Here is a 20,304-nt window from a genome sequence, read left to right as displayed (position 1 = left end):
CCCACACTGTAACACAGGCAGCCCTCGCCCTCTAGTGGTGGGTATCTCGGTGACATAGAAAGTAGACAACCTTGGAACCCTGTTACTCAAAATGGTTTAAGAAGTCAGTCCAATAGCCTTGTCTTAGAGTTTCTGCGGCTGTGAAGAGACACCATGACCGTGCCAACTCTTAGAAGAAAAACATTTAATTCGGGTGACTCGCTTACAGTTTCAGAGGTTCAGTCCATTATCATTATGATGGGGAGAATGACGGTCTGCAGGCAGACGATGTGCTGGAGAAGTAGCTGAGAGTCCCACATCTTGCAGGCAACAGGTCTCAGTGTCATACTGAGGGAAGCTTGAGCAAAAAGACCTCAAAGTCCACCCCCACAGTGGAACACTTCCTCCAACAAGGCCATTGCCACTCCAACAAAGCCACACCTCCCAATAGTGCCACTCCCTCAGGGGGCCATTTTCTTTCAAGCCACCACCAGCCTTGGTGGCAATCCAGGCCCTCTGAAGACCAAAACCTGACCCCAGGTTTCTTTGTCTCTTTCTCATAACGTGCTCTAGACACAGAGTTCCCCATCCACCAGTCCTCCCCACAACTGCCCATTCCCACCATCATCACCTCATGAGTGGCACTTACCTTCCTTTTGGAATTACCCTTTCATGCCTGGTAAACCCCTACTTTGCCCTCCCAGGCTCCAGAAAAGTCCATATTCCCTTGGCCCTTTTCACCTCTCCTGCTCCACATGGAACCGACACACCCACTGCTCTCTAGACAAGAACCCGGGATTGTAATCTGATGTCAGAGCAAACATGGACAGTGACTGTTCACTGTGACCACGGGATTTCACGTTTTCATTTTCTCTCTGCTCACCTTGGGAGCAGAGCTGTGTCTCACCTGTGAGTAAGCTGTTGTGCATGAGTTAGGCCAGATGATGGTACCCTTTCTCTTGCTTGCGATGGGCTCTTGCTTGGGCCTGTCAGGGAGGAAAAACAGGCTTGCAGAGCGTCCCGTTAGGTACTTCCTAGACGGTCTGCATCACTCACTTGTCTACCTCACCCTGCCCATCATCATCAGAACCTCCCTGCCTAGGCAGTGGCATTTAGTCAGACTGACACTTAGCTGTGACCCTGCGAACTCAGGCGTACCTGGGGGTTCGCAGGAAATTCGGAGGCACCAGCCTTCCTCCAGCTTCAGTAAGCTGCCAGGCTCTGAGCTAGCAACTCCGTGGGTTTTTTTTTTTTTTCTTTCTTCCCATTTTACAGATAAGGACTCTGAAGCGCAGAGGGGGGAGTCACTTAGTGAACTGGTAAGTAATAAACGGTGAGAGCTGGGATTCGGGGGCCATTCCTGTTAGGAAAGGTCTTTCCACACCCGACCCTCCTGAGACCGGCCTGGGGTGCTAGAGAGTGTCCAATAGGTGGCAGCAGAGAGCCAGTCAGTGGCCTGGCAGGTACGTGGTGCAAGTTCTCACCTGGGACAAAGGCAGGGCTGGCGTGCAGAGCTGGGGTGTGGGCAGCGTCACGGGAACAGCTCCCCCTGCCGTGGCTCAGCCCTTTCTGTGCGAGCACGCACGAGCGTTACCTCATTTAGTCTCACGATCCACCTGCGCAGCGGATGCCTTTAGCCTCACGTTCTTCAGATGAGTGAACTGAGGCGGTCAGAGTTTAGACTGAATAGATGCGGAGCAGGCAGTTTGGATCGCAGCCCCAGCTGTTCGCTGGGGGAGAAAATGCAGTCCCTTGGAAGTAACGAGGCTAGGGGTGGTCGGGTCTGGTTTGGGCTGGCTCCAGTATGCTTGAGGCCAGTCCAAGGACAGTGACTAAGACCTAACGATGGAGGACTTCCCGGAGGTTGTGTGAGTCCAAGAAACAGGATGTGGTAGGATTTTATTTTTCAGGCTAAGGTTCCCGGAGCATCCACACAGATCATTTGGGTACTGTAACTCTAAAGAATCCGGAACCTCAGTGACTGCAAGGCACTAAAACCCCCAAAGATGCGCCTGTAGATCTAGTGATGACGGCTTCCTTGGGTTTCACAGAACAGACGAGCTGGAGAATGTACACACCTGGCATACGGCAGTGCTATCAGCATGCTGCATCTGTCCATAGAGCCCCTCTGTGGGAGGAGTTGATGAGAGTTTCTTAGATGTCCCCACCCTGCAAGAATGCCAGGACATACTCAAATTCTCTGAATCGGCTCGTGCCACCGGAGGATGCGACTGAGACCTGGGAGCTTCACTTTGCCCTGAGATCCAAGACAGCACCTCCTTCGTCCATGGTCTCAGTGGTCTCGCCCTCATCATCCAGGCACTCAGCTTGTTTGTAGAGTCCCCCTGGGCGCAAACATCGGGCTCCTTAGCTCAGAACCGCAGCTCTCTTTGTAGATCAGCGACCACCACTAGCTGGATCACCAGACGTAACTCCAAGGTTTAGACTGAAGTTGCTGCCTCCAGATGTGAAGATACCGAGGTTCGCATCCTTCCCAACTTTTATACAGATCTCCTGACACAGACTGGTCGGGGTGCATGGACCTGTCTGTTAGTTGCAGCCCTTGGTAGAGAGGCAGAGGTTCAGTTCATCCTTTTCTCTACTTAGTGAACTAAAGACCAACTCTGGCTATGTGAAACCCTGTCTCGAAAAATTTAAAAAAGGGGGGGGGGGCGAGGGGAGCTGGAGAGATAGCTTAGCAGTGAAGAGCTCTGAGCGCTCTACCATTCCATTCCTAGTACCCACATAATGGCTCACACCCATCTGCAACTCCAGTTCCAGGGGATGCAACACCTTCTTCTGGTCTCCTTGGGCACCAGGCACACTTGTGGCTCACCCACATTCACCCAGAAAAAACATCTGTACTCATAAAATAAGATTTTTAAAAATAATAATTTTTTTTAGTTTTCAGTTTTTAATATAACTTTTTAATTTTAATATAACATTATGGCTGAATTCTTTGAAAATTTCAATCATGCATACAATGTATTTTTATCATATTCACTTCCTATACCCCCTACTCTTCCTAGATCCCCCCACTTCCCTTTACCAACTTTACATCCTTTTTTCCTTGTTGTTTCTTTTCACTGAAAATGGATTTTTCATACACTATATCCTAATTACAATTTCCCCTCTCTCTACTCCACCCAGCGCCTCCCCTCTTCTGCTCCCCTCCAGACCCACTCCCTTTCTGGCTCTCATTAGAAAAGAACAGGTTTCTAAGAGATCCCAGCCAAACGTGACAACATAAAGTGTAATAAGATAAAAGAAAAACCATCACATCAAAGTTGGACCAGGCAAACCAACAGACCCTCAAGAGAAGGAAAAGAGTCCTAAGAGCAGGCACAAGAAACAGAGACCCACTTGTTCTCACACTCAGGAGTCCCGTCAAAATACTAAGCAATAGCTATAATGTATACGCAGAGGGCACAGTACAAGCCCATGTTGGCCCTGTGTTTGCTGCTCCAGCCTGTGAACTCACGTGTGCCTTGCTTTGTTGATTCAGAGAGCCTTGTTCTCCTGGTGTCCTCCAGCCCCTCTGGCCCTTACAATCTTTCTGCCTCTTCTTCTTTGGGGTTCCCTGAGCTTTGAGGGAAGGGATTCGATGGAGACCTTCTACTAGACTTTCTTTCCATGTAGTGCCTGGCTGTGGGTCTCTGCATCTCTTCCCATCAGAGAGGCCAGAGGAAGCCTCTCTGATGATGACTGGATAGAGCACCGATAGGAGTCATTTTAATGAATTTTTTCTTCTTTTTTTTTCAGACCAGTAGTGTTTTGTTTCACCCCAGGTCTCTCAGCTAGCTAGTCTCTGGATCTTGGCCACCCATGCGGTGTTGGGTATCAGTTTCGTCTCATGGGGTGGGCTTCAGGTCCAATCAGACAGTGATGGACTGCTCCCACGAGTTCTGTGCCACTGCTGCCCAGGATATCTTATGGGCAGGTCAGACTGTAGGTCTTTAAAAATCTACCGACCCACCCGATTCTGGGCCAGCTCATGCTCTGCTTCTGCCTCAGTGCCTTTGCGCTGTTGCTCTATCTGAGAAGATTTTCCTCCTTGTTTTCCTTTCTTTTCTTTCTTTCTTCTTTTTTTTAAAACATGGCTAGGGATTGAACCCAGAGCCCCATAATTGCTCTGCCACAGAGCCACACCCCGAATGCCCTAATGAAAAGCACGGCCTTCTCCCTGCTGCCATTTAATTCTTAGTTAACAATGTCTGTCCTTTGCAGAAAAGTATAGATGGACTTTTCTGTTCTACCAGCTGCTCCCCAAATAACCACACAGAGATTTAGTATTGATTATAAACGCTCAGCCGATAGCTTAGGCTTTTTTTTTTTAGATAGCTGTTATAACTCGAATTAACCCACTTCTATTAATCTATGTGCTGCCCTGAGGCTCATTTACCTCATGGTCGTACCTCCCATCCTGCTCGCTCTGCGTCTCATGGCATCTCCTCAGACTCTGCCCTTCTTCCCAGCATCCTCCTAGTCTGGCTCTCCTGCCCAATCTCTGCCTGCCTAGCTATTGGCCAGTCATTATTATTAATTATTATTAACCAATTATGAGAGTAATACATATGTAGTGTACAAAGATTGTTCTACAGCAGAAAGGCTTCCCCTAGGGTCAACTTTCTTCTTTCTCTGTTTTGTGTGTCCCTTGCTAACTCTAGTGACAGTCACTAAGTTTCCAGTAGGCTCATATTACCCTCACACAAAGCAAGCTCTTGTTCATAGCCCAGCATGGAAACTAGAATCATAGGCTCTGAGATGATATGGACCTCATATGTGAGGGGAAGGGATCTTTGTGGTCAGTTTATCCAAGTCCTAGCTGATGAAGACTCTTGTACTCCTTTATCTGGGGTGGGTTTGTCTGTCTGTGATGGTTAGGGAAGGCCAGTTAGCAAAGGTGACCACTGTGCCATTGCTACATGCTGGATTTTGACGGTAAGTAGAATTATCTCTAGTTTAGTGGGAGTCTAAGTAGGTTCACCTTGAAAAGGAAAATTTCACCTGTCTCTTACAAGTGCATGGAAACTCACAACCCTCAGTGGACAGTTAACCCCAGGGCCACTACAGACAACGAGGACATGGACTATTGGGGCTTGCTTTCCAGACCTCAGCCTACCAGCTCTTCAGTTCTTTGGGGTGAAAGTCAGGCACCCAGTTAAACTTGGGCTTCAGATAAACTATGTACATATTTGGAAGCAGGTCTCACTGTATAGCCCAAGCTGGCTTTGAACTTGTGATATTCTTGCCTCAATGTCCCAAGTGCTATTACTGTAGGCATGAGCCACCATGCCTTGCTCAAAAAATAGAATTCTTTACTGTAACTTTATCCCAACAATATGTGAGACATTTTAAAATTTTTTGATATGTTTTTTAAATAACATTTTATTAAAAATTTCATAATTTCATACAATATATTTTGATCATATTCCTTCTCCACCTCCTCGTAGACCCACCCTCTCACTCTGACCTCCCTACCCACCCAACTTTGAGTTCTCCTCCCCCTGTTCCTCCTCGTCTTCACCTATGGAGTGCAGTTTGGGTTGCCCAACTACTCTTGGGAGTGGACTCTGCCCTAGAGTGTGGCCACCCTACCAGGGTCAACACCATTAATGGAATCTCACTCTCTCTCTCCTGCAGCTATCAACTACCTCAGCTGGTGGTGAGCTTTGTCTGGTTTGAGCAGGTCTTGTGCCCGCTGTCAGAATTCCTTTATGTGCAGCTGCCCCGTTGTGTCTGGAGAACACTGTCTCCTTGGAGACACCTACCACCTCCGACACTTACACTCTTTCCGCCTCGTCTTCCTCGAAGATCCCAGAGTTGTGCGAGGGCAGACTGTGACATGCAAGTTGTATTTAGGGCTGAGCACTCCATGGCTGAGGCATTTTTAGAGTAAGGAAAAAAAATATTACATTAGATGTATGACAAGAATACTTGTTTATGTGAAATGCAAGTTTACCTGGACACCCACTAGGCAACTTAAAATGAATGGCCTCCCTGGGGTAAAGTGTTGGAACTGGGGAAACACAGACCACCAAAAGCTTTCTCCCTCTCTCTCTCTCTCTCTCTCTCTCTCTCTCTCTCTCTCTCTCTCTCTCTCTCTCTCTCTCTCTCTCTGTGTGTGTGTGTGTGTGTGTGTGTGTGTGTGTGTTTTCCCTAAAGGGTAGAATGAAGTTAGTTTCTTTCATGCCAAATAAGGAATCACAGACAACCCATTAGGAATCTAAACTCATGACTATCATGAGACTCAAGATCAAGAATGAAAAAAAAGTGTGTTTTTTTTTTTTTTTTAGATTAATAGCCAGAGAAGCCGTCTTCACACACACAGCCAGTCAGTCAACGCACAAAGGACTGTCTCCTCAAGAAGGTAAGAGCTCTAGCTTCTTCCAGAACAGGGCTTGGGGACTCCTCAGGGTTTTATTTGAATCTCAAGTGTCAGCAGAATTCCCCTCTCCCTGTCCCTGTTTGTAATTGTCTCACTTCTGGAGTCCACAGTCTGTTAGATTCCCTCTCAGTCCTCCAAGGTTGCCAAGAATGGTGACGGGGGGTTGGGGGGGGAAGGGGGGACGTGTTACTGGTGACAGGAACCCCTTTGCACTAGATGTAGTCTGTAGTCTGTCACCCAAAGGGACTTCTGCTGGCTTGAGTGGGTGAGGTGCGCTTGTCCTGTAACTCTTCGCCAAGGCTCTGAGCTTGAGGAAGATGCACACAAAAAACAATGAATGCAGAATTAATTGACCCTCTTGTCTGTCAACACAGGCTTCACCCCTATACTACCCATCTGAGATGATCTGTGAGATCAACTGTAATTTCTTTTTTATACCTGGGAGGGGCAAATTACATGCAAAATGACCCCTGTAGAAAGGAGTCACAGGGAAATAAAGAAAGTCCTGATTTTGCTCTCCCATAATCCCTGTTCTTCAAAAATGGAGCTAATTAATGTAATTCCATGGGGATAGGCCTTTAAAATGTATAAAAACCATTAAAAAAAAAACTACCACACAATAATAGCAAGGAGTGAAGCTCCCATTATTGCTTTTTAATGAGCTCAATTTAATTATGACCAATGTAGTCTATGAGATTTTTGTTGGTATTCATTTACACACATTTTAGGGTTTGTTTTGTGGTGTGTGTGTGTGTGTGTGTGTGTGTGTGTGTGTGTGTGTGTGTGTGTTTGGGTTGGATGTGGTGGCACACACCTTTAATTAACTCCTGCACTTGGACAGCAGAGGAACACAGATCTTTATGAGCTCAAGGGCTGTCTAGTCTACATTTTGAGTTCTAAGACAGCCAGGGCAGTGCAGTGAGACTCAGTCTAAAAAACAAAACAAAAAAAAGTTTTTAATTCCTAGGCATGAGACCTGGATAGATAGAAATAGAAATTGAATTGAATGGGAGGAGAAACAAAGTACTAGATGAAATGAGGTTTCATTTCACTGGTTTGTCTTGGGTGATTTGTACTTGGCCAAAAAGAAGGGGTTCCCTTGTTGAAAAGTGGGTTTGGAAGATGCTCTGTCACTGCTATACACACCCTGGCCAGCCTCAGGGTGCGGTGCTCTGGGAAATATATCTCACTGAGGGTTGGAACCTTCTACTTGGCCAGAGATTGATGACAGTGGTGATTTTGGAGAAAAATAATGCACCTTCTTTTCTTTTCTTTTCTTTTCTTTTCTTGTTGTTTGTTTTTTGATACAGGGTTTCTGTGTGTAACAGCCCTGGCTGTCCTGGTACTAGCTCTGTAGACCAGGCTGGCCTCAAACTCACAGAGATCCTCCTGCCTCAGCCTCCCGAGTGCTGGGATTGAAGGTGTGCCACCACTACCGTCTAGCTTCTTTTATTTCTTTTAAAATTTATTATTATACCATGTGTGTATGTGTGTGTGTGTGTGTGTGTGAGAGAGAGAGAGAGAGAGAGAGAGAGAGAGAGAGAGAGGGGAGAGGGAGAGGGAGAGGGAGAGGGAGAGGGAGAGGGAGAGGGAGAGGGAGAGGGAGAGGGAGAGGGAGAGGGAGAGGGAGAGGGAGAGGGAGAGGGAGAGGGAGAGAGGGGCAGTGCACATGTAGGGCTCAAAAGACAATGTCATGGAGTCATCTTCTACCTTTACTTGGGGTTCTGGGAATCACACTCAGGTTGCCAGACTCGTGTAGCAAACATCTTTACACACTGAGTCATTCCTCCAGCGCCACCTCTTGTTCTAGTAACTGCTGCCCTAGGCCAGTAAAGCTAGAGAAAGAATGAATAAAAGCCTCCCTGATTTTGTCATAGAGTCAAACTGAAGGCCGGGGAGACACACTCCCCCATGATAACTCAGTTTTAATTGTTATGTTTCATTTGTAGTTTCTTCTTAGACCTTTCCAGTAATTAAAAGGCGTCTGAGCTATTTCTAACCCTCTTGGAATTAGTGAGAGGAGGTATGAATCCCCACAGGGAGGACCTAGAGGATGTGCTAGCTGACACCCATCCTGGGGACACTCTCTGTGTGTCTGTGAGATGCTTGAGGGTGTTTTGGATATACTGAACAACGTTCACACACTCTTCCTTTAGGTGTTCTGTGCTCTGAGTCCACACAATGCCACGGGAAGAGGCTCACTTCGGCTACCCCAGGAAGGGCCACAGCCACTCCTACGTCACCGCTGAAGAGTAAGTTAAAAAGCAGACCTTCTGGGTTTCCAGTTTGCCATTCGCGGACCAAGCCTGGTGACTTCCACCCACACATGCCAACCACTGCCACCCAGGGAGACCTGGTGGCCCTAGAATGCTCTCACTCACACTTCTCTGGGGCCAAATGGAGGGGAGCTAGAGGTGAGAAAAGTTAGAAACTGCTATTCTTGTCTGCATTCTCGGGCCTTGGTTGTTGGTCCTCAAGTTGGGAAACAGCTATCCAGGACCCAGACACCTCCTTCCTAAAGCCTATCCCATCAGCTCCTCTCAGGACTCCTGTGGGAACTTTGTAGACAGAATAGCATTGAGTTGCTGAAGAGCCAGTGTGGCCCCCATGGGACTGGACTAGGGCCTCTGCATAGGTGAGACAGTTGTGCAGCTTGAACTGTTTAAGGGGGCCCCTGGCAGTGGGATCAGAATTCGTCCCCGGTGCATGAGCTGGCTTTCTGGAGCCCATTACCTATGGTGGGACACCTTACAATCTTGGTGCAGGGGGAGGGGCTTGGACCTGCTTCAACTGAATGTACCAGGCTCTGCTGACTCCCCATGGGAGACCTTGCCTTGGAGGAGGTGGGGATGGGGGGTGGGCTGGGGAGGAAGGCTGGGGGGCGGGAGGGGAGGGGAAAGAAGAGGGAGATCTGTGGTTGATATGTAAAATGAAAAGAGAATTTCTTAATAATAAAAAAAAGAAAAAATTCACACACACCCACACATAAAAAAAAAAAGAAAAAAAGAAAAAGAGCCACTGTGGATGAGGGGCATGTGTGTGGGTCTCAGCCTGCATGCAGACTTCAGTCTGAAGATGGTGGCCATGACTTTTGCACAATAATGTCATCCTACAGGAAGATATTTGGACTTCTGAGTTAATTAACAATAAGTATTTATGTGATTACTACTTCTAAGAACTAAGTACATGGTTGAGAGATACTGTTCTATATCTCCAAAAAGAGCCAGAGTCCAGCGGGAGAGTTAGGCACAGAGTAACTCCAGTATTTGTAAGTGCCCTTAGGGGAACACCGGACATACTCTGCAGGTGTTAGAAACGTGGTCGGAGGTGAACCTGAGCCGGGAGTCCAGCCAGGCTTTGATTTAGACCAGTGGTCTTCAACTGTCCTAATCTGAGACCCTTTAATACAGTTCCTCATGTGATGACCCCCAACCATAAAATTATTTCACTGCTAATTCATAACTATAGTTTTGCTACTGTCATGAATCATAACATAAATATCTGATTTGTAGGGTATCTGATATTTGATCCCTGTGAAAGGGTCTTTCGATCCGGGGGTCGCAACCCACAGGTAGAGAACCACTGATTTAGACCATCTTTATGCCGTCTGTTCAGAACCCCTGCAGATCTGCTCCCCTTGTAGAAAGAGTTTCTGGAAAATCTTACGTAAACTACACAGAGTCAAACAGCAAAAAGGTACAGACTCCATCAATGGAGTCTAGCTACGAGAATTTCCCAGTGGATTTTCCATGCCACAGCATGGCCAGTGCGGGGTAGGAGTGGTGATACATTCTAGCAAATTGTCTCAACAATATATGGCCAATTGTCTCAATACTCATCCATACTGCATATGGAGGACTCCACTTAAACTATATTATTCTTAAACTAGAATTTTATTATCTCCCATTTAGTAGTCTGGGAGCCCTAACCAATCAGTTCCCTTCTTTCTTGCTGTCACCCCTGGACATTGCCTCTGTCTAAGTGAGGATGGGATGACATCATCTTTGTGTTCCGCAACCAAACTGAGAAACCAAGGGAAGGCTGGGGCCATTATTTCCCACTGCACATAGCCCCGCTCTCTATGCTCCATATCATGACACCATGTCTGCCTGCCGTGTTGTATGGGGTGGGGAGGCTCAGAGAGACTAGGGGACGTGGGGTGATGTTGGGATTCGAGTACAGCTCTGTTTGCCCACGAAGCACTAAGCTGGCAGGCTAACAAAGGCAAATATTTGCACAATCCCATTCAAAGAGAGGAGAGGCCAGAGATCAGTGTCTCTAACTGCCAAGCTGGAAGCTGGAAGCTGGAAGCTGGAGGCAGGCGTTGTGGGCTCAGCAGGCTGAAAGCTGAGTCATCCTTTGTGGTGGGTAGCCATCATTCCCAGCTGGCGAAGCTGGTAAAGCGGCACCCACAGCCAATGCAAAATTACTCTCCGGGTCTAGTAAGGAAGATGGATGCCAGCAAGTCACTTCACCTTCAGCATGAGGAACCGGTGGGGGCCTCGAGGAGACAAATCCACAGGAGTAACACTGGGCAGCCAAAACCACAGGATGCTGCTTCTGTCCCTGGGGCTGAGGGGACAAGTGGAAAGGCAGTTGGAACCTAAAATGGAGGGGAGCGACCCCACAGAATGGAGCCCACATGACTGAAGGGGAATTCTGTCTGCTGGTTCCTGTGTGCTCAGGCGTCTGGCCGGTGGGGCCCTGGTCAGCTGGTAGGGGCATGGAGAGGCCGGTTCTGGGAGTGGCAGGGAGCGAGCTGGCGACTGAGCTGACTAGCAGTGTGAAGAGCTGCTATGGATGATGCCTGAACAGAGCAGGAAGCCAACTGCCGTGGAGACTCTTCTTGGACACTGTGCAGAGGCCCACGGGCAAAGCAGGAGTAGGGTTTGGAGAGTCCAGTGCCAGCATCCAGGGCAGGGCATAGGAAGGTGGGTTTGGAGTTGGGGACAAGCTTACAAAGGGCACCTGGGACTTCTCAGCATCGCGTTAAGTAACCCCTTCACTGGAGGCTCATGCTTTCTTACATCCTGACCAAAGTGCTTATGCAGGGTCAGGAGAGTACTATGGTGTCTTCCAAGAGCACAGAGAGGTCCCGGGTTCCAGCACAGAAGAAAAACACCCACTCAATCTGCATATATGGATGCCATCACGTCCATTGACATCACCCGAGGCCCCAGCACAATGCAGTGACACCTTTAACCTCAGTCCTTGAAGAAGGGAACCACAGAGTACCTGAAACATCATGGAACACGATTTTGTGCAGGGTAGTGAAAGAGACCAGAGAAGAACACGAAAAAAATCACCGTACAAGGCCACCAGTATCAGGACCCTACTCATCTCGTTGTCTGTTTGAACGGGAGGGTCAGACACAGAGGAAGCAGAGACATCTGCAGTGAAGCAATACATCTCTGAGGTGCTTGGAGGATATTTCTCCTCCTTTGAAATCTGCCAAAGGTACAATGAGGAAGAACGATATGACGTGAATCCCCATAGCCAGTCAAAAAGGGCTAGCCACCTGCTGTCCATTGGCTCTCTCTGAAGCCCCAGTAGACAGGGGTTCTTACACACCTGAGTGGGAACGAGTCATCCAGGGAGCTTGCCTAAATGCAGATTCCTAGGTGCTGCCTTCAAGAGGAATCAGTTCAGGCCAGGCGTGGGGGCCCCAGGATCTGAGCTTCAATTGCACCTTAGGTGACTGCTGCCAGTGTCTGAGTGACTGAGGAGCCCTGCTAGGCTGGGCAGCGGCTCCCTGCGGCGTGTCTGGCATTCTTTGATGTTTTATGCTTTCAGTCACTCGTGTGTGTGTTTTAAGTACAACGTGACTGAGAATAAGACGCTGGAACAGAGCTCTGTCTGTGTCAAGACGCTCAGAGACTGAGCAGAGGGTGAAGCGAGAGCACGTGCATGCTGGGAACTGTGTCAGCTGCCTTCAATCATAAGAGCCACTCCTTGTGACAGTGTCATCGTAGATGGATTTTTTTTTCCAGGAAAGCACTGGACAGTGGACCTAGATCTGGTCTGAATCCCAGAGCTTCCTGATGGCTGTCCAGTTCCACTTACTCTGCTGGTTCTGCCATGTGCTGGCTGTGTGGCCTTGAGCATTTTGACAGCCTGATGTCAGCTGTAAAATGAGCTCTCCCTAGCTCAGAGGATTACTGAGAAGAGAAAATGAACAAGGGGGATGGGTAGCACAGCACCTGGCACAGAATGGTGGCAGAGGTGGTTCCGATGCCTGGGACCTGGGGATCTGCGTCACACAGTTGGTAGCGCTTACACATGGGTTGGCCTACACCACTAGGGCAGAGCTTCCCTCTGGAACAGCCCTCTTCCAGATCTCTCCATCCCATCTAGAGTTGGACAGGACAAGCTTGATGCCTTGGCAGCCTTGAGATGAGGGTAGGTGGCCCTGGCAAAACTCCCTCCTTCGTCCACCCTGGCACCCTGTGGCTACTCAGTCTAGGACACATAACCCAGCTCAGCAGAGCATTTCTTAGCAAGTTCACAGTCACAGCCAGTGTCCGGTCCTCAGGGCGTATCACGCCGACTGGCAGTGCCGTGCAGGGACACACACGCCACTGTTTCTGGGACCTTTGCAGCAAACTGTAATGTTTCCCAGGGAACCCTGGACACAGGACACAGCGGTTGGCTAAGAGCCTCAGAACAGCAGCCTGATGCTCAGGACAAGATACGCAGATAAGTGACAGCGTAACTCTGCGCTAGATCCAGCTCAGGCTCTTCTCCCAGGGCCACAGGGAACCTCAGGTTCAAACCCTGACTCTGCCTTGTGATAGCTCTGGGTGGCAAGCCACTGGTCCTCTGAATTTATTTCTTCCTCTGTGACGTGGAGATAATGATTGCAGCAGAATTCCTTGCTGCAGAATTAGGACCCTGGCTCATAGTCAGTGTTCATTTCTACTTCTATTTTCTGGATTGAGTTGGAAAAAATGCTTTAAAAGAGCTGTGTTGAGAAGAAAAGGTTAATCTATTTTGGTAAATATGCTGTCCACATAAGGGTCAGGTGCCAGGGCACCCATTAATCTTGGGGTTTGGGTGTTCCTAAACTAGGCCCTGTCCTTAGATATTGGAGCTGGAGGTCTGGTCAGATGCCCTTTGTAGAAAATGGCAAACTATCTGGAGACTAGAAGACGCTTTTCTGGACCACGAAGAGGGAGAAGGTTGGTTGTTTCATTGCAGTCTGGAACGATGTTTCTGAACTGCGTTGGACGTGTCTATCTCTTGGCCCAGGGCTGCAGGGATTGGCATCCTGACTGTGGTCCTGGGAATTGCTCTGCTCATCGGCTGCTGGTATTGTAGAAGACGAAGTGGATACCGAACCTTGACCGTGAGTGTGGTCCCCTGAAGGGTCCTATCTTCCTCTGAACTTCTGGGGATGCCATGCATGTGTGTGCAAGTATATGCACATGCCAGGGTATGGGTGTGGAGGCTAGAAGACAACTTTTTGGAGTTGGTTTTCTGCTTCCATCATGTGGGACTTGGGAGCAAACTCAGCTTGTCAGCCCGGGTAGCAAACGCTCTCCTCTGCTGAGCTGTATCCCTGCCGAATTCCAAGTTCTTCTGACTCTGTCATACTAACTCTGTCATATCACGGTATCCAAGGTCTTCCTGAGGATGATCACATCAGCATCATCCTCCCTGCAGCATCGGGGGCACCATGGAATAGTCTTCCTTCATCCATTTATCTGTCTATTGGTCCCGTAAAGATCACGTGCAAACTTGTCATACCGCTAACATTAGAAGGGGCCTTGAAAACCTGAACATTTGTGTAGGTTCCAAAACAAAGTCTGGGCTTTTTGAGGCCAGCAAGGCACAGCACGAAAGGGAAATTTACACGTGATCTCAAAGGAAAAGCAAGTGTTACATAGTAAAAACAAATCTCCAAAAAACGAAAGCCACTGGGTAGGAGGGGTGGCTCAGCAGTTGAGTGCACTGGCTGCTCTTCTGAGGACCCAGGTTCGGCTCCCAGCACCCACATGGTGGTTCCCAGCACTCTGTACCTACAGGCCCAGGGGGTCTTCGGGCCTCTGCAGCACTCACATGGTGGTTCCCAGCACTCTGTACCTGCAGGCCCAGGGGGTCTTCAGGCCTCTGCAGCACTCACATGGTGGTTCCCAGCACTCTGTACCTGCAGGCCCAGGGGGTCTTCGGGCCTCTGCAGCACTCACATGGTGGTTCCCAGCACTCTGTACCTGCAGGCCCAGGGGGTCTTCGGGCCTCTGCAGCACTCACATGGTGGTTCCCAGCACTCTGTACCTGTACGCCCAGGGGGTCTTCGGGTCTCTGCAGGGAAAAGGTGTGCACATGGTGCTGTGCAGACATACGTTCCGGCAAGATACCCATACCCATAAACTAAATAAGTAAACTAAAAAATTAAAGCCCCTAGCTAGGGACGGTGGTAACTTCAGCACTTTGGAAGGCTGAGGCAGGAGGGCAGAGTGTTCAGGCCACCAAAGGTGACCCGGAAGAACCTGTTAAAAAAATAATAAATCCCCAAGCAGGTTTTCAAACACATCACTTCAAAATTAGATTGTCATAGAATCATCAATATACATCGTCCTAGAAACAGCAAAAGCATACTAAAACACAAAGCACTGAACTCAGGTGGGTGAAATATGGCAAAGTGGACTGAAACTTTCAGGAGTGTAAACCCTCTGTGATGCTGACCCACACTTCTCAAGGCTGCAGAAAACCTTCACTCTGTCCTCTCAGGAGGAAGGGAGACCCTTACAAAAGTCCACCAGTGCCTGCCCAGGCTGCCTTCCTGGCATGGCCATGCCCCCAGTCCCCAGGCTTGGATTATACTCCCATTTCTTTTCTTTTCTTTCTTTCTTCCTTTCTTTTTCTTGAGACAGGGTTTCTTTATTTAACAGCCCTGGCTATCCTGGAACTTACTCTGTAGACCAGGCTGGCCTCGAACTCAGAGATCCATCTGCCTCTGCTTCCTGCGTGCTGGGATTAAAGGCATGCGCCACCACTGCCTGGCTACACTTGCATTTCTTGAGTGCCTGCTATCTGTAGCCTTGCAGCTGAAAAGTTTCTTTTCCAGGAAACCAAGTGGCACCTGCGTCTCTTTCTCTAATTGCCCTTTTTAGCTGAGGGTCCAGAATGTAAACCAAAGAGGCAAGGCACATTGGGACCCACACATCACCAAGCAGAGTCCCCTAGTGAGTTCACACTAAAGTGTGGATAAGAAGACTCCAAACAAACTGCAGGAAAACCGGAGATTGCCCTAAGCCTAGCACTCCTGCCCATAGAGTAATGCCATGTCCACGCTGAGGAGGGGAGGGACTTCACTTTCTGCCTCCGACTCCACCTGTGCACCTATGGCATGGAGTGATGACATTATCTTGCAATTGGTTATTTACTGTCTTGTCCCCTGACTCAACAGTCACATAAAAGTCACTCAGTTGTAGGGCATCAAGATTTGGCTTCATTGTCCACCCTGGACTTGCTTGGTGACCTTAGATTAATTTTTCCTAGTCATGACAAAAAAACATGAAGAAAAAAAAATGTTTCTTAGTTTTTACTTCACACATCATCTTTTACGTTTATTTTTATCTCAAATTATATGTATGTGTGTGTCTATTTGTGGGTATGTGCATGAGAAGTGTCTGTGTCTGTAGAGGCCAGAAGAGGGTCTCCCTGGGGTTGGAGCTACAGACAGTGTGAGCCACCAAATGTAGGTGCAGGGAATTGAACATAGGCCCTTAACAAGAGTAGTAAATGCTTCTAACTGCCCCATATCTCTCTCTCTCTCTCTCTCTCTCTCTCTCTCTCTCTCTCTCTCTCTCTCTCTCTCTCTCTCTCTCTCTCCCCTCCTCTCCCCCCTCCTCTATTTTGATGTGTATGTTTGCCTACATGGATGAAAGAGCAGCACCACATGCATGTAGTACCCACAGAGGCCAGAAGGGGGACATTGGATTCCCTGGAACTAGAGTGATGGATGGTAGTGAACCATCATGCCAGTGCTGGGAACAGAACCTGCGTCCTTTGCAAGAAAAGTAAATGCTCCTAACCACTGAGCCATCTCCCTAGCCCCATCTCCTTATTTTTTTTTTTTGTTTTTTGTTTTTTGTTTTTTGTTTTTCGAGACAGGGTTTTTCTGTGTAGCTTTGCGCCTTTCCTGGAACTCACTTGGTAGCCCAGGCTGGCCTCGAACTCACAGAGATCCGCCTGGCTCTGCCTCCCGAGTGCTGGGATTAAAGGCGTGCGCCACCACCGCCCGGCTCATCTCCTTATTTTTGAAGTACAATTTCATAAATTGTTCATTTTGTAGATTCAGACTTCCCTTTCTCTTCAAAACTCCTCAGTGAGGGTCGGCTGGTGCCAGGCACTGCCTTAGTGCTGTCTTTAGTTGACCCCAACAACTCTGAGAAGTGGGGTTAACCATCCTGCTATCACAGATCTAACAACCGGAATTCACAGAGGAAAGGGAGTGGCCCGAGGACCCACAGCAAGTGAGTGGCAGCAGCTAGCTTAAAGCCCATTTTAAAACCTGGTCCCTTTCTCTTTGCTTTAAGGGACTCAGTTCTTTTTGTGTTTTTTAAACCACTCATTTTTCATGACTTTATATTTCAGGAAAAAAGGCTACATGCTGGTACTCAAAGTATCCTGAAGGGAAGATGCCCGAGTGAACAATACTCATGTGATGGTCTTGGTCATCAGGACAGTCCATTGGCTTTTCAAGAAAAAACCCATCAGCCTGTGGTAGGTGGAGATTGTGCATCCGGGCATTTTCATGCCAGCTGCTTTCAACTCAAATGAACAAAGTGATTTCCACTGAAAAGGCAATGTGAATATACTGAATGTCACTCAACTCTTAATTGACCAACAATGGTCGAAATTAGGGCTGGAACCGTAGCTCATGGTGGAGCACTTTGCCTTGCATGCACGAGGGCCTGGATTCAATCCATACGACTGCCCCTCCTCCAGAAAGGCCAAAGTGATCATTTTTGGTTTGTATATTCTATAATAAAAGTAAACAAAATGGGAAGTAGGTTTTCTTAAGTTGTATCTTCTTATACTTAGATTTCACAGTCAATAATGAGAGCCCTACATGTAAGATCCACAGCATTATTTTCTTCTATAGAACTGAGCCCCCACCACATGTATTAAACACTTGAAACAGTAGTTTGAAAGTAGTTTTGTGACATATATTCAGAGACAGAACACGTGAAAAGAATACTGACTTATTGATTTCATGTTGAAATGACTGTAGTTTGACCACCGTAAGTATTTTATCTGATTCACCTGCTTTCTGAAGGTGAGGTTATTACGAACTTAAGTTCCGCCTGTGACTTGCATGCATTTGTGCTCTATAGCAGTGGTGCACATTAGGGATAGCAAAGTAATGGACACTGACTATTGACTCAGATAACTGTGTTTGATTCTTAGCCCCATGACTATTTGTGACCTAGGGCAAGTGACTTTCCTATGCCCCATTTTCCACTTGACAACATCTCCTAGAATTGTGAGCATTAACTGAGTGACTGACACATTTGTGCTCAGCTGGTAGACAAATGTGTCTCCCCAACCTCCATGGTGTCGTCTTTGGATGATGTCCATCACTGAGCTGCCCCTCCCCCCAGCCTTAAATATGCCTTTAGACACAACTAACAGGGAAATGTGTGGTGAAGACGGCAGGTTTGTTGAGTGCCACACAGGATTCAAGAATTCATGGGCGGGCAAGTTGCTTCAATGGATACCTGCTGCCAAACCAGATTGATCCCTGGGACCCACCTGGTAACAAGAAAGAGCCCATTCCCCCAAATTATTCCCTAACACCCACATGTGTGCTGTGGCACAGGTGCTGCCCCTATAAACAAAATAAGTGACTAACTAACTCAATGTTCTTTAGTTAGGACTTGGAAACTCTGACATGAGCAATCTGGGCATAAATACACTTTCAGGTTTTGGGAAGCCTCTCTTCTCATTTTCCCTTCCTGCCAATGTTTCAACATATGCATTTGCAAAATTTAACAACTATCCCATTGCACAAAAAAATATGTATGAACATTTAGAAGCTTCAGTCCAGAGCAAAGGATAAACGTGATGCAAACTGTTGCCTCCTCCCTCCCCAGAACACGCACTCTGTTGCCGAGCTCACTCTCCCCTCTTCATTCTCACAGGTTCCCAACGCTCCACCTGCCTATGAGAAGCTCTCTTCAGACCGGTCACCACCACCATATGCACCCTGAGCGCCAGCAAGGGGCCAAGAATGCTGAGATGATTCCCCTCACACTTTCGCTTTAAGGCTGGTAGACACCCGTGCTTTTCTTTAGAATGCTACATAATGTGCGTCTCTACTAACAGGCCAGTGTTACGTTCTTGTTAGGGCAACCAGAGAAATAGTGAGGAATGGTGAGAAATATGAACCTGGGAAACACTTCAATAAACATTTTAATGCATAGTATCTGTCCCAGAAGTAATACTATTAAATCATCATCATCATCATCATCATCATCATCATCATTTTGAGGGGTAAACTCTAATGGATGACCTGGGAGCACCTGATTTCTTTGTGAAGAAAAGATTTTTTTAACTTTATTTATTCTTTGTGTCTTTCACATCATGCATCTCGATCCCATTTATTTCTGTCCCTTCGTATCTGTTCTCTGACCTTGCAACCTCCCCCCCCAATAAAATAAAGTTTAAAAGGAATAAAAAAAAAGGAAAAAAAGAAAAGGAAAAGAATCTCATCATGGAAGGTGTATTGTGACATAGTGAGTCACACAGTAAACCCTTTTATCCATACATCTTTACTTGCAAGTGTTCGTTGCAAAGAGCATTGGTGTGGTTGGAGGCCTCTGGTTTCTGCTACACTATTGATGCTGGGCCCTCACTAGGATTCCTCTTGGATATCCTGTTGTTGCCCTGTGTCATGGAGATCCTGCATGACTGGCCCCTTCATTTGCTCCAGCAGATCACCGATGGGGTGGGCCAACTCATAACCCTGGTTCTGGGCCTGGGTAGTTGCAGGGTTGGTTGGCCTGCCAGCATTCCCCGTCCTCAGGACCAGGGTGAACTCTCAAGCATCCCCCCTCCCTCCCTGTGCATTCACCCTCATAGCAAAGAGCAAGGGTCAGGACCAGTTCTGCTTTCACATCCTCAGGAGCGCTCTCCCATACTTACATCATCAGGGCCAGCTCTACCATGTTGCTCAGGTGAGGTGCAGAGACAGCTCTCCTGCTCTATGACCTCAGGAACATCTCTCTCACCTGCCACAGAGATGCCCTCTCCCCACACCCACGCCACCATATGGCAGGTGAGGGGCGGGGCCTGATCGCCTATGCTCAAATTCTCAGCTGGTTCATCTGCACCTCAGTCAATAGGGTCAGCTCTACTGTGCTACCCAGTGAGGTGCAGGGTCCACTTTCCCGAGTGCTGCAGCTGGTAATGGGAGGGCAAGCTCCCTTGTCCACCAAGAGGTGGCAGTGGCAAGGGGGGAGGGTATCTTTCCCTCGCCTTCGCCACCATATGGCACACAAGGGGTGTGACCTGCTCTCCCATTCTCATGCCCTCAGGGCCACCTCACCCATGCTGAACTGGGTCAGCTCTATTGTGACACCCAGGTGAGGTGTAGGACCCTCTCTCCTAAATGCTTCAGCTGGTGAGGGGAAGGATCAGTTCTCCCCAGTGTTGCAGCCAGTGAGGGGTGAGGCCATGTCTGAGCAGCCCTAGCCTCATGGCCTTCGTTGTTATCAGGAGCCACGGACATCAACACAGACTGAAGCTACATCAGGGCCATGAACTCAGACATGGGCCCCACCAGCAGCTCAGGCTCAGACATCACCTGGGTGGAAATCGAGCCACCCACCTCCGCCCACTCCTCACCGCTTTCACCTCTTCAGACGTGCCTCTGTCCACAGGACATGAGCCTTTCTGTCCCTCTCTCCTTTCCACACCGCACCATGCAT

General features: G+C 48.2%; 1 protein-coding gene across 1 annotated transcript; it reads left to right on the top strand.

Annotated features, from left to right (window-relative positions):
* Positions 1-8,400: 8,400 nt before the first annotated feature.
* Mlana (melan-A) lies at positions 8,401-18,635 on the top strand. The gene is made up of 4 exons (XM_052712698.1): positions 8,401-8,619; positions 13,616-13,712; positions 16,967-17,095; positions 18,517-18,635. The coding sequence occupies exons 1-4, from the start codon at positions 8,549-8,551 to the stop codon at positions 18,583-18,585; spliced, it is 366 nt and encodes a 121-aa protein (XP_052568658.1). The 5' UTR covers positions 8,401-8,548; the 3' UTR covers positions 18,586-18,635.
* The last annotated feature ends 1,669 nt before the right edge of the window (positions 18,636-20,304 follow it).

This window comes from Peromyscus californicus, unplaced genomic scaffold (genome assembly GCF_007827085.1).
Source record: "Peromyscus californicus insignis strain IS unplaced genomic scaffold, ASM782708v3 Scaffold_4__1_contigs__length_199733344, whole genome shotgun sequence".
NCBI classification, from domain to species: Eukaryota; Metazoa; Chordata; class Mammalia; order Rodentia; family Cricetidae; genus Peromyscus; species Peromyscus californicus.
This window is presented reverse-complemented; position numbering and strand designations above follow the sequence as displayed.

Coding starts and splice junctions, on each gene's coding strand:
- Mlana (XM_052712698.1), top strand. CDS start 8,549: ATGCCACGGGAAGAGGCTCACTTCGGCTACCCCAGGAAGGGCCACAGC. Junction 8,620..13,615: donor TCCTACGTCACCGCTGAAGA/GTAAGTTAAAAA, acceptor CTCTTGGCCCAG/GGCTGCAGGGATTGGCATCC. Junction 17,096..18,516: donor AAAAAACCCATCAGCCTGTG/GTAGGTGGAGAT, acceptor TCATTCTCACAG/GTTCCCAACGCTCCACCTGC.